At 38.7% G+C, this 13,715-nt stretch overlaps 1 protein-coding gene across 4 annotated transcripts in view; it reads left to right on the top strand.

The window, feature by feature from the left end:
- Window positions 1-13,715, top strand: part of PPP4R1 (protein phosphatase 4 regulatory subunit 1) — a 62,214-nt gene that overhangs the window by 10,411 nt on the left and 38,088 nt on the right. Inside the window, exons 1-3 of one of the 4 annotated variants that reach the window (XM_084204364.1) lie at window positions 4,478-4,529; window positions 7,662-7,705; window positions 9,309-9,415. In XM_084204364.1, the coding sequence (XP_084060490.1) occupies window positions 9,313-9,415 (103 nt within the window). In that variant the 5' untranslated portion in view covers window positions 4,478-4,529; window positions 7,662-7,705; window positions 9,309-9,312. Of the gene's footprint in view, window positions 1-4,393; window positions 4,530-7,661; window positions 7,706-9,308; window positions 9,416-13,715 lie in introns of those variants that run through there. The other 3 variants (XM_084204363.1, XM_084204362.1, XM_084204365.1) reach the window with 3 other exon arrangements.

The following is a 13,715-nucleotide window of genomic DNA, read 5'->3' as shown; positions in this document are numbered from 1 at the left end:
ATCCTGAATATTCATATGATAACAATTGATGTAGAGTGTAATAAGTAGCTTATACTAAAATCGAATAAAAATTTGTCCATTTTAGTAGATATATCTGCCACGTAGTTTTTGCAAAAGGTCTTGAAAACTCTTTGGGGATGCAAAAGATTAAATGACTGACCTCTTAATATTAGCACATTAGCTGGAAATTTTGAATCCTTAAAGCTGTTTGTTGTTCAGCTTTCAGAATTGAAAGTTGCTTATTTTTTTAAAATAGACTTCTTGTCACTGAGTTTCTATGCCAAAACAAAGAAGAACATGTTTCTGCCATGGGGCTTATAGGAAATACAGAAGAACAAGAATAATACATATAGGCCTTGTTACTGAACAGTCTATGGCAGAGAATTGTTATTGCATTATTAAATAAGAAAAAATAGTAGTTATGTTTTTCAAATGTGATTTTGTGCACCTCTCTATAAAAGATTCAGCATGGGAGACCTTTGTGAAAGATACTGTGGGGGTGAGATATATAGTAGAAAAACCAACTCCCTTGAAAATTGGCCTAGAGGCTGTGGTTTTATAGGGGACTGAGTTTTAAATGGACCTCTGTTTTGTTGTTGTATGCTCAGCCAGGCTTGGCAGTGGTTGACTAAGCACCCCTAAATGTAGTCTGCCTCAGCAAGATTGCTGTATAGTTCACATTAGTTAATGACTGTGTCATGTTATTGTTGTATCCTTGCCATAAAACAGAGGAGAGCTTAAGGGAAACGGGAGAGCTTAAAGCAGGGAATGTTAATATATATTTTCACACAGTACAGTGTGGACCAGGTGCAAGGTAGATAGACAAGCTTGAGCAACTTCTACAAAAAAACACTCAAATGTTTTGATAGGAAAATGAAGGTACACAGAGGTGAAGTTACTTGGCTTCTGTGATACAACAGAAGTTAATGGCAGTCAGACATGGAAGCAAAAGGCAGTACCTGTCTTGTTATGTGATGCTTCCTTGTGTTTGGCAATCACTGTTTAGAGTTTTGAAGAGAAACTTGCAAACTTTGTCTGGATAAATTATGAGTGTATTCATTTTGCTCTGCTTTGGAAATTGAATGTATGGAAATGGAAGCCCTGTGGTTGCTTTTGACATCATTGTGCAATTGCTGTTTCTCCTCTTGACACCACTAGTGACTTTGAACTCCTGGGATAGCATGTGCTTATGGAAACTCCTGTTTTCTCTAGCTCTACTTTTGCATGCTTACGTGTGAGCACGTAAGACCAGACTAGAAGGTAGTAAAGGCTCTGCACTAGCAATAGTTTTCAGTGGTGTCCTGTAGCTTATATGCCTTCTGTGGATTTGATCCAGACTTGTACCTGTTTGAAAAAGCAGAGAAAAATAAGAAAATTGACCCACAGTTTTTCTGCAGTAGATAAGTAGTACATGGCCCCGTTACCTGCTCCTCATTCTGAAGCCGGAAGAAATTTGTGTGTTCTGCATTTGAATTAGGCAGAATGCGTACTGGTTTTGACTGGCATAGAGTTTAAATTTCTCTATAATACCTTATCTAGGACAGTGTTTTGGACTTGTGCTGAAACTAGTGTTGATAAATCACTGATGTATTAGTTGCTGTTTTAAGCCCTGTTGAAGACAGGGCTTAAACACTGTCAGAGCCTTTTCTATTCCTCATGATGCCCTCCCAGTGAATAGATTGGAAATGTGCAAAGAACTGTGAAGAACTTCAACTCTGTCCCAGCCAAAACCAGTACGCTTGTGTTGTTTAAGGGTATGGCTTGCATTTGTAAAATTAACAAAAGGTCCTGTGGTACTTAGTCAAGTGCTCAAAGTTGGGTGGAAAGCAGAGTAGGGATGAAGAGGCAATATTCAATTAACAGCCTTTCTGGTCACTGTTTTGGTGTAACAGGAATAGCACAGTGACTTGCTTAATTGAATAATGCAAAGTATGTCCTTTATGCATTTTCGATGAGGAGTGGTCAGTTGTTGGTGATTCATGTTTGTGATGAGTTGACCACAGGCATCCACGTGAGGGACTTTGTTGGAATGGGAGTTCTTTGTTAGAATGGACTGTCTCTTTTGACTCGCACAGATTTTGTGAAAGTGAAAATAAGTATGTAATGTAGCTGTAACAGCACTTTACTAGAACTGTAATACTTCATGTGCTGATTGATTTCTTCTTACCACCCTTTTCTTCCCTGTATTATAGTTGTGTTAATCAAGATGCTGTCATTTGAATGATCTCTCCTGTGAATATGAGCTGAGATGCCAGAATTATTTAAATAATAAATGTTGTTTGGTAGTGGAGGTACATCAAGCACAATGTAGTGCTAAGCCTAATTTTACAACTCATAAACTCAGCAGAGCAAAATCCACACAACTCAGTTTGAACTAGGAGGAGACATCAAACAGATAAATTGTAAGCAGGTGCTCATATTTTTTATCATTGGTATTTACATCTGATATAGAGTGGGGTTGACTTAACTGGTTTCGTAAGGCAAAAATTGTAGAAAAATAAATGTAGAGGGTACAAGGAGAAACATAGAACAAGGCTGAGGTTGGGAACAGGGAAATGGGAGTGAGTAAAATTGGTGGTGCGTGTAATGGTCAGCATTTTATTTTTTTGTATTCATGAGTTTGATAGCTAAGTAACTATTGTCAGCAGTATAGTTATTTTTATGTTGGTATTTTGACATAGTTTCTTTAATTCATGTTTTTAAATTTACAGTATGGTCAACAGACACTGAAATGGAAAAATAGGACCCTGTCATAGAAGTAATTTCACTGTCTGGTTTGGAGAGAAAGAGGCTGAGGGGTGGCTTCATCACTTTCTGTAGATTCCTGAGAATGGGAAGTGGAGAAGGAAGTGATTTAAGTTTTGGTCAGCCCTGAGGTGGTTGGGCAGTTGGACTGGATGATAGTTGAAGATCTCTTCCACTGAAATAGTCTAGATGTGAGATGGCAGAACTAAAAACAGAAAAATCCCTGCTTTCAGTTGGATTGGTAGGTTGAATTACAGGCCTGTGAGCCTGTGAAAGGATGTAGCCTGTTCCTTGTTAACTTAACCTGGCATAAAGTCCTAGCTTGCACTAGGAGTTCATTTCTACTCGCCTCCCACTTCCTGTGAAAATAAAACAGATTCTTGCAAAAAGCCCAAACTAAACAACAAAAATTAAACCCAAACAAACCCACAAACCCAAACCAAATACAAGTTCAAACAGTTATGTAAACCTGGAGTTGCTAAACGTTTTTCCTTTGTGTTGCAATAGCTTTTTGCAGCTGATCTTTCTTTTCAGCCTTCCCTTCCTCCGCCTGCAGTTTGTTATTCTATCCTCTACCTTACAAATATCTAACACCACTAATTCCCCTTCTCAGATTGCTCTTTCATTTCCTTTGGCTCCTAGTACACTTTCTTCCTTTCTGCCATCACTTAGATTGTTCTTACACTCTTGCTCTTTCCCCATCACTTTTTCATTTGATTTCTGGCAAGAATTTAATGTCCTATCAGCAACTGCAAAATTTGGTCTTTAGTGCAAGGATGGGATCAGTTGATGTCCATGGATTCCCAGTGTAGAAAATGGGACAATTACTTTGTTTGTAAAAGGGTGCCATTACCTTAGTTTATGTCTAAAAATATAACTCTCCCAGGGCTCAGTGTTTGTCTTTTGACATTTGAAGTACAGTAAGGAAGATGTTCAGGCAGTGATAGCTGTTTATGTATTCGGAATGTTGAAAATAATGACACGCTATTTGGTAAGCAATTTATATAGCACAGCATAGTTGTGTGAAAGGTAGAGGACAATAATAATTTTTTATTTCTTTTGTAGAGTTCATTTAAAAAAAGTTGTTGTTGGACTTGTAGGTCTGCCTTCTGATCTTCTCTATTTGCAAGTTATGAAAAGGCATTTCGGAGAGATTTGGATAGACTGAAGAGTAGGGGTAGTGTACTGTTGTTTTGTGTTTTCAGGACTAATGGAGGTGACCTTTCCAAAAGGTTATCCCATTTGCAGCCAGAAGCAGAACAGTCTTTTTGGTCTGTTAGATCATGTATAAACTGTGGACTACCTGCAGCTATCATTTGAGTTTGTGTCTTCAAAAAGCTGACTTTACAATTGGATAAAAGTAATTTGCTTGAGAAAAATATAAGGTATAAAAATAGGAAATTTAGTGATGAATCTTACTTGGGAACTTAGAGAAAATGACTCAAAATCCATTTATACATCATCAGTCACATCTGTATAGAAAAGACTTCATGGGGGCTGGGGAAGCTGGTGGGAATAATGTGATGCAGTTACTAAATATGTTGTCAATGGGACCTTGCCTAGATTTCTGTATTTCAGACCAACAACAGACATCATTTTAGTGTCAAACTACTGTGATTATAAGGAATATTTCTGATGTCTCTGATAGTTGGTGTGGATGACTACAGCTCAGAGTCTGATGTGATTATTATACCTTCAGCCCTGGACTTTGTCTCACAAGATGAGATGTTGACGCCTTTGGGAAGATTGGACAAGTACGCTGCAAGTGAGAACATATTTAACAGGTATGCTTTTAAAATGTCTGTCTGGCTAATGGTATGCAAACTATTCATCTGATTCAAATCTGACTGAAGTAAATTTGCATGGAATACAAATAGTTTCAAAAAACCCAAGACCTTTATGAAACTTCAGTTTCCACCCCTCCTACTGTTTGCTCATGTGCCTCCTACTTAGAGACCAAAATATTAATGATAACAGAAAAACATTAGTTCACCTTTTAAGCAACTGTAGTAAAGGACTTCTTGAACTTCTTCCTTAATTGTTGGCACAGGACTGTAAGGTGACAGTAAACTCCATCCATAACTCTGTGTGAAAGTAAGTTTAAGAAAATACTTCATGAACGGTCAGGAGAGCATGATGAACAGCCAAGAGATTGCCAGGAGGAAGCCAACAACTTTATTTCAGAATCAATCTCCTCTGTAGTTTACAGCTTGAATATTGCTGCTTCTGGTTATTGAAAGTGAACTTGCCCAGTTAATACTGTGTTCTGCATTTTCCCCTTTTTATTTCTGTAATGCCACTGAGATGGTTGTTTCATTTGAAAGCACAGGTATTGTAGCATACTTCACACAGACATCCCACCCCATCCCCTTGCACTCAGATGCTCTGCACTCGAATGGAGAAATTCAAACCCGGAGTTCATTTTAATTGGAACTGTAAACAGTAACATGATCACAGAAATGTATAAAATATGTTAACATTGAGATTTTCTGGTATTTTATTTGAACATGGTTTAATTTTGGGCTTCAAGTAAGCTTTTAATGAAGTGTATTTGCTTTAATGTTGAATTCTTAATACAGTAATATGCAGAAGCAAAGTCTGTGATCAGCCACCCAATAGGATAGCTCTGTTTTGTTGTTTAGGGCCTGGGTTTGGAAAGGATTTAGCCCTGTTCTTAACTTTAGTCACGTGAACTGTACTTAAAATTCCACACTACGTGTGTGAGCATACCATTGAATCGAAGCTGAAAATTGCAGAATTGTTTCTCTTGTTATAACCTGCATAAACCTGTATGCACATATAACTTCTGAAATATGCGTCATTTTCAAATTTTGTTATTTGCTGTATTTTGCAGTTTAAGATGAAATGGGCACTTATGCTACCAGGAGAGAGTTTTTGCATGTTTTGACTTTTCATGGGGAGGGAGGGAAGAGGAGCTTTCAAGGCTCCAGGTGACAATTATATAATCAAAGCCAGTAGGGAGAAGAACAAACTCAGAAGCTCAAGGTGTATATCTTCAGAAGTTCAAGTTGTGGATCTTCAGAAACTCAAGTTGTGTATCTTGAATTTTAACCAACAATACTGTTCCTAATATCTTATTTGCCTGCCTAAGAAAAAAACGTGTCTGATTTCTCAGTATGGATTGCATTGGATATGGGCATGCATAAGCTGGGAATCCTTTTAATTGCTCTGTCCAGCTTTATGCATCGTGTGCTTTCCTGCAGGGAAAGGTGGTCGGTGTAACTAGTTTTTCCTGACATTTTTTCCCCTGTGTTTGCTTGTTTGGATTATTTTTGCTGGTACAAACATATTTTTTAATCCTAGCTCTCTTTGTAGGCCTATTGTGTTATGTAGCATACAGGAAATAGCAAATGATGATTATTAGTGGTATAACTGAGTAGCACTTAGATCACAATAAATGATAGTGACTACTGCAGTCAGATTATGATGATTCAGCATTAGTCAGTCTCAGAATAATAGGAGGGATTTCTGCTAAGCAGAGGAACTGGAGCATTTAATGCGAAAAAGGTTAATTAAATTACATTTGTTTATTCCTATGTCTTAGTATGGTATCAGCACAGCCAATTACTAATGAGTAGTTTAAACATTTTAAAATACTATGATTGAGTTAATAATGTTTCAGTTGTTTCTGTGACCTGGAACCTGCATTTCTGTGGAAGCTTCATATTACACATTCCAAATTCTTGAAACATAATCATTGAATCTGGGTAAATTAGGGTAAGATGGTTTTCTCCCCTTTAATTGGATGAATTTGCTTTTAGCAGGTTTTAATCTTTACATTTTATTTTAGATATTATTTCTCTTTGCATTTGGTTTTATTATCCTTTTCTATCTGGTTAATCATCTACCTGTGCAGCATATTTGCAGTCTGTGATTGTATTGAATGATTAAAGTGAAGGGTCTTTCAACAACTGCTGCTAAAATCTAGTCTCCTTTAAGTGGATTTCTTGAGTGCTCATGATTTCTCAGCCACTTCTTCTGAGATGGAAATGAATCAGTGTCTGTCCTAAAAAAATTCAGGAGATGAAGCTTGGAAATAGGAATGTCTTCTTTTTTAAAATATGGAAGATTTCTGACAGGATTAACTGAAAAAGAGAGAAGTGGGGAATCCTTTAACAGCTTTCCAAGTGGTGGAAAGTGTTGCTTTGTGACAACTTTTGGTGTGTTATGGTTTACATTTTTACTGGTTTAGGTGTTGCTCATGAGCACCACAGATGTTGCCTATGAGAATGGAGGGGAACCTGACAAATATTACAAATTGTTGGTCTGCAAAATAAGACAAGTGGGAGTCTGGCTGTGGTGTGATTATTGAAGAGGCAGCCTTCAGTTCAGATTTGAGAAGCATCTCTAGGATATGCCTTAATAATCCACCATCACATTGCAGCAAGAGTAGATGCTGAGCAGAAAGCCAAAGCCATCACCCTGAAACACAGAGACTTCTTGTGTCTAGCTGCCCTGGGGTGTGTGTACATACATACAAGGATGATGATTCCTTTTTGCTACTTGCTTTAAAAAACAGTTGCTAGTTGCTGGTGCAGTTTGAAGCACAGCTTTTGTTTCTTTTTGGTTTTTTGTGTTAAAATCACTTGTGGGTTTTGATTAAGAAGGCTCAGAAGTGTAGAGCACTCACCAATAAATCTATTTGAATAGTGAGGCAGTTCCTGAACACAGATCCTTCATTTCATAAGCCTATGAGGAATTATTGCTGCTTTTTCTCTTCAGGCCAAAGCACATCTTAGCAGTAGTGCTGTTTACTGTGGTTCCTTACTTGCTGACACTCAGAGGGTTAGTTGACTTGTCTCTCACTTTCCAAGACTGCATTAAATATGTAGGAGACACGTGTCCACACAGGCTGGTTTATGAAATTGCTTCATCTGTTCCTCTTCTCTTTTCAGAGGTGTCCAGCCCTTTAAAAAGACCAAGTCAACTCTGCTTCTAGGTTAGTGTGTCGTGCAGTCTGTTTCCCTCCGTTAGGGTTTTTATGGCTGAATTTTAACTGCATATCAAGATCTCTGCTAGGAGATGTACTTCTGTCAAGTTGAAAAGAGTGAGGGAGAAGGAATTCATTAAAGGCAAATGGTTTCTTCAGTTTGTTTTTTTAGAAGATTTTATACATCTGTATGTCAAAACAGTTTAATTTAAAATAGTTCTGCAACTGGCCAATGTGCAATATTTAAATTACTGATTTTCAGTAGGAGAAAATGTGTGCTTAGCTTTGGGAATTCATGGAAACCTCCTGCCTTTCTCTGATTGCATGGAATTGTGAAGTTCTTGAGCTTCCCTTGTGCACTAGGAATGTAACCATCTGTTCTCTTGTAAGTTGTTGACCACTGCTCACATTCACTGCTTGTAGTGAACATAATAAAGTTTAGGTATGTCTCTGTTCTTGTCTACAGCACTGGTGTTTGGTAACAGTGCTTCTACCTAGGGTACATCCTAGGAATGTTTCTGTCCTTCAGTTCTGGAAATACCTGGCACTTGACACTTGCTCCTTCATTGTTTTGTCGAGTTGCTCCAGGGCATTACCAGATCTACTAGTGTCTTGGACACCGTTCCTTGGCCCACTCCCATTCCATTATCCAGAGATAATTTTGCTAGCTCTCTGAACTGACATGTAACCCACATTATTCAGTAGGGTAAGAAAAGAGTTATGCCATTGCAGGGTGTTTTTGAGGAGAGGTTGATTGCCACACATTCCCAGCTGCATTCAGGGCTATCTAGGTACCTGATGGATATGACTTTGTAGCATAGGCTATGACAGAACCTTGGAGAACAAAATCCCAAATCTGACTATATCTCATCACTCATAAATTAATCCACAGAAAATTTTCTTGTGCATTCAAAGTAGTAACTGAGTTGATTATGACTTATTTCATATTTTCTTAATGTTTCTGCTTTGCTTAATGTATGTCTCAGGTACACAGGGGTTGGGTAGTCCATGTTATTTTCACAGTATGTACCCACCACTCACAGTATATACCCATATCATTTGAGTGAAGTTTGACTTTTAAATGTCAACCACCACTGGTTTAAATGTCAACTATAACACCATTGGTATGAAAATCTTTGGCTTGAGTGTTCATGCTTTTGTGAAATAAATTCAGAGTTCTATTTTAAAACATTTTAATGATACTAGTGTTACTTTGCTTTTTTTAACTTGTATGGAACAAGTTAAAGACTTCATAGATGAGGATGGATGGAAGGCTGATTCTGGCTTCCTAACATTCAGCTCCTGTTTGCCCACTTAGCAGATGATTACTATTTCTGGTCTTGGTGGCTGGTTTCTCTTATCCTTGTAAATGAAAGGGATACTTTTAATGTTATATTTAAAGCTTACAATTCTTTAAGATTATGCCAGGTATCAGAAGTAAGAATTCCCAAAGCAGGGCTAACTAAACTTATTACAGTTTATAAATTAAATTTTAAGTGAATATATATAAACTTCTATTTGGTGTAAGAAGCTTCTGTGATACACAACTTTTTGATTTAGCTGTATTTCTGGACACAAATAATGCTGATTTTTAATCTTTCTTGTAAACTAGGCAAATGGTGGCTCGAAGTTTGCTGGACACTTTGAAGGAAGTCAGTGATGATGAGAGAGATTGTATTGCTGTGTTGGAGAGAATCAGCAGATTAGCTGATGATTCAGGTAGGTAGCACTAAACATTTTACTGGGTTGATGTGGGAAAATCAGAGGTGCTAAACCTGTGTTTAGCACAGGTGCAGTATGTTCTTTCTCCAATATTCAAACTAGGCTTCTGCAAATTCAATAAAATAGTGTAAAATTTAATCTTTCTTAATCATCCCCCAAAGATTACTTTTTTCCTTACTATTTTCATGAACAGATTTACACTCCTTCAAAATGTAGGACTGCAGCTTTCCAACAGTACATTTTTTTGTAACTTTTATTTTTTATTTTTGCTACTCAGAAGATCTACATGATTATTTTAGATTTGTAGATCAAGATTAGTTTCTTGCCTTGAAAATAAACTTGGAAACCATCTGTGCAACGCTCTTATTAGTTTTGATAGAATTTTAATGCTGAAATTGTTCCTTTGCACCTTTTTGGGCAACCAGGTGTGCAGGTAAGAGAAGCAGGAAGAATTGGTAAAGGTGCAAATATAGAATCAGAGAATGATTTGGTTTGGAAGGGACCTACCATGGACAGGGACATCTTCCACAAAACCAGGTTGTTCAAAGCCCCATCCAGCCTGATCTTGAACACTTCCAGGGATCCACAGCTTCTGGGTAACCTGTTCCTGTGTCTCACTATTCTCATAGTGAAGACTTTCTGCTACCTGCCTTCATTCAGTTTGAAGCCATTACTGCCTGTCAAGTCACTACATGGCTTCGTAAAAAGTCCCTCTCCAGCTCTCTTTCAGGCCTCCTTAGGTACTGGAAGGCTGCAGTAAGGTCTCCCAAGAGCCTTCTCTTCTCCAGGCTGAACAGCCCCAGCCCCATCCGCCTTCTCTCATAGGACAGATTCTCTATCTTTCTGATCAGTTTCATTACCCTCCACTGGATGCAGCACTCCACTCTGCTCCTCTGCTCTGGTCTCACCAGAGCAGAGGAGCAGAATCCCCTCCCTTGCCCTGCTGGCCGAAGCTGCTTTTGATACAGTTCAGGATGTCTTTGGTATTCTGGGATTCAAGTTGCTGGGTCATGTTGAGCTTCTCATCAACCAACACCTCCTGAGAGCTGCTCTCAATCCATTCTCTACTAACCCTGCATTGGTACCAAGGTTTGTCCCAACCCCAGGTGCAGGACCTTGTTCTTGGCCTTGTTGAAATTCATGAGGTTCACATGGGCCCACTTCTCAGGTACATGAAGGTCCCTGCGGCTGCTGGGACCCTTCCCTCCAGCATGTCAATCCCACCACGGAGCTTGGTGTAGTGGGCAGACTTGCTGAGGGTGCTCTCCATCCCACTGTCCATGTCGCCCACGAGGATGTTGAACCGTGCTGGTCCCAGTATTGATCCCTAAGGAGCTCCAGATGTCACTGGTCTTCCCATGAATGTCGAGCTGTTGACCACAACTGTTTGAGTGTAACCATCTAGCTAACTGTTTATCCACTGAGTGGCCATCTCTCAAATCTATGTCTCTCTGATTTAAAAACAAGAACTTATAGCGATAGTGTCAAATGTTTTGCATGAGTCCAGGTACGTGAGGTCAGTTGCTCTTCCTTTATTCACCAACACTTTAACCCCATTGTAAAAAGCCAACAGATTTGCCAGGAATGGTTTGGCCTTAGTGAAGTTGTCTTAGCTCTTACACATTACCTCCTTATTTTCCATGTGCCTTCTCACAGTTTCCAGGAGCAGCTGCACCATGGTCTTGCTAAGGCACTAAGGTGAGATGCCCCTGTGTCTTTTTTTTTTCTCTTTTTGAAAATGAGGGGTTTGTTTTCCCTTTTCAGGTTGGTGGGAACTTGTGGCAGTGGACTGCCACAATTCTCAAATACAATGGATAGTGGCTTAGCTACCTCTTCTGCCAGTTCCCTCAGGACCTGCAGATGCACTGCATCAGGTCCTGTGGACTTGTGCACCTTCACGTTCCTTATATGATCTTGAACCTAATCTTCTTCTGTGGGCAGTTCTTCATTCTCCCAATCCCCACCTTCGCCTTCTGGGACTCAAATGGAGAACTTGTCATTGAAGACTGAGGGAAGAACATCATTGAGTACCTCAGCCTTCTTGTCTTTTGGAGTAACCAGGTCTCCCTCTTTCTTCTAGAGAGGCTCATATTTTCCCTAGTCATCCTTTTATCACTGGTGTACCTATAGAACCTTTTCTTGTTGCCCTTGACATCCCTGACCAGTTTTAATTTTTTGAGGCTTTAGCTTTCTTAGCTCAATCCCTGGCAGCTCAGACAATTTTTCTGTATTCCTCCTAGTCTACCAGTCCTAGCTTGTACCCTCTGTAGGCTTCCCCTTTTTTGCTTGAGTTTGTCCAGGAGCTCCTTGTACATCCATGCAGGCCTCCCAGTGTTTTTGCCTGACTACTTCTTTGTTGGGATGTATTGCTCATGAACTTGGAGGAGGTGATCCTTGAATATTAGCTGACTTTCTTGGGCACCTGTTCCCTCAAGCTTTATCCTATGGTACCTCCACCAAGCAGATCCCTGAAGATGCCAGAAGTCTGCTCTTAAAAGTCCAGAGTAGTGAGCTTGCTTGTGCACCCTCTTTGCGATGAGTTGGAAGGCTCTGTAGATCCAGTGTGTCTCTTGCTAATCAATATATTGGGACTGTTGAGTGTTTGGAATAAAAGGCAGAAGCAAGAGAAAAGTGAAAAATAAATGTGAAAGAAAAGCAGTGCTTAAAAAGTCATGGGGAGGTGGATGAAGGGAAAAATTATGTGGACAGAACTGTGACAGAATTCTGGTTTAAAAATTATCTAGAAAGAATTAAGGGCTTGATTTCAACATAGCTAGCTAGATACAGTTGACATACCAGAAGGAACAGCAGATCATCAGAAAAGATCTGGTCATTCTTTTGTTGTTGTTGGTGTGCTATGAAGAGAAATTTGTATTAAATCTTGAATGAGAATAAAATGTTTCATCTATGTAATGTCAGTTAGTTTTTCTCACTTCTTCTGGAACTGCAGAAGATAATGCTTTCCCAGGGTAAAAATATATTCTGCTGGTTTCTGTTATTCTGTCACTACTGTCTTAATTTAAAATGCATGGTTTTATTTTTCTGAGGGAGTGTCCTTGTTTAGCCAGGAAAAGTAGCCTGTTGTAAGCATTACATAATTGTACTGACTACCTCTCTAAGGATTCTTTAAAAAGGTAAAAAAGTCACTATTCACTTACAATAAATGTGTCTTTAATTGAGAACATTCTACTGTTTATAGAGTGCTTTCCTAGCAAAGCTCTGCTTCTGAAATCTGCATATACAGTTGCCTGTTTGTGTGGCCCCGTGAATAGTTCAGAGCATCAGACACTTTCTGTAACTCCACTTCAGTTTAGAAAATAGGACAGATGTGTCCAAGGGAAAAATGGCCTCTTGCAGCAACTTGTAGCCTTAGGCTTTTCATTGGTGACCAGCTAAGTGTGTCAAATTGAAGTTTATTTAGGCAGAAGTGTAGTGGAAGCCAAGAGTTGAGCTCAAATCAATTTGTTGCCTTTAACGAGGGTGGGGTACATTTTTAGTCAGGGCTGATATTTTCTCAGCGTCAGTAAAAGCAGCAGTTCAGGCTTTTCCTGCATTGTAGAAGTTGTCTCAGATCTGCCAAACTAGTAGCACTGGATTCTGCAGCTGCCCCACAAATTAAATTTCTGCAAACTTAACTGTGAGTCTTGTGCCTCGAGCAGTTGCAGTATTGGACTTGGCTGGTTTCGGTAAGACAGGTTATTAGAATAGCCTTGTGTTTTAAACCATGTGAAAATTCATTAGGGAACTTGATCTGCTTTGTATCTTTTTAGTATACGAGCTTGACTATTATTCATACTGCTGCAGAGTGGGTTTTGTTTTTTTTTTTTTTTGTTTCAGCTTTTTGATTTTGTTGAAGGGTTATTGGTTTTTGTGTGTGTTTAAGGTTCTTACTATTAGACTTGTTAATTTTTGTCTTGCTGCTTTCCATTTACAGTATTAATTTTTCCAATTTGTCCATAAAACATAAAAGCCCCTGAATTTGGAATAAGAAAACATTGTAAAAGTAAAGTGCCTGCGTGTTTTAACTTGCTGGGTTAGAGCAAGATATTTGTATGGGTAGAGCCATCCTGGAGTCAAACCTTCATGTTTATATGTTTAAATAAATAAAAATAAAAACAAACTTGGAAGTCAAACTAAACTATGACTAAGTACAAGTCTTTTGGCTTCTAACTGTTGATACTTGTTAGTCTTATGCCAGTTCTTTTAACATTTGGAGCTCTTTGTCTTCTATAGTCAAATCAAGTAACAGAAAATGAGGTACTTTTTTTTTCAGTAGCTGGTATAATGAGGTTGGAAT

Source organism: Fringilla coelebs (assembly GCF_963513975.1).
Source record: "Fringilla coelebs genome assembly, chromosome: 1".
Classification (NCBI taxonomy): Eukaryota; Metazoa; Chordata; class Aves; order Passeriformes; family Fringillidae; genus Fringilla; species Fringilla coelebs.
Note: the sequence above shows the minus strand (reverse complement) of the source record. Positions and strands in the feature narration are given on the sequence as shown.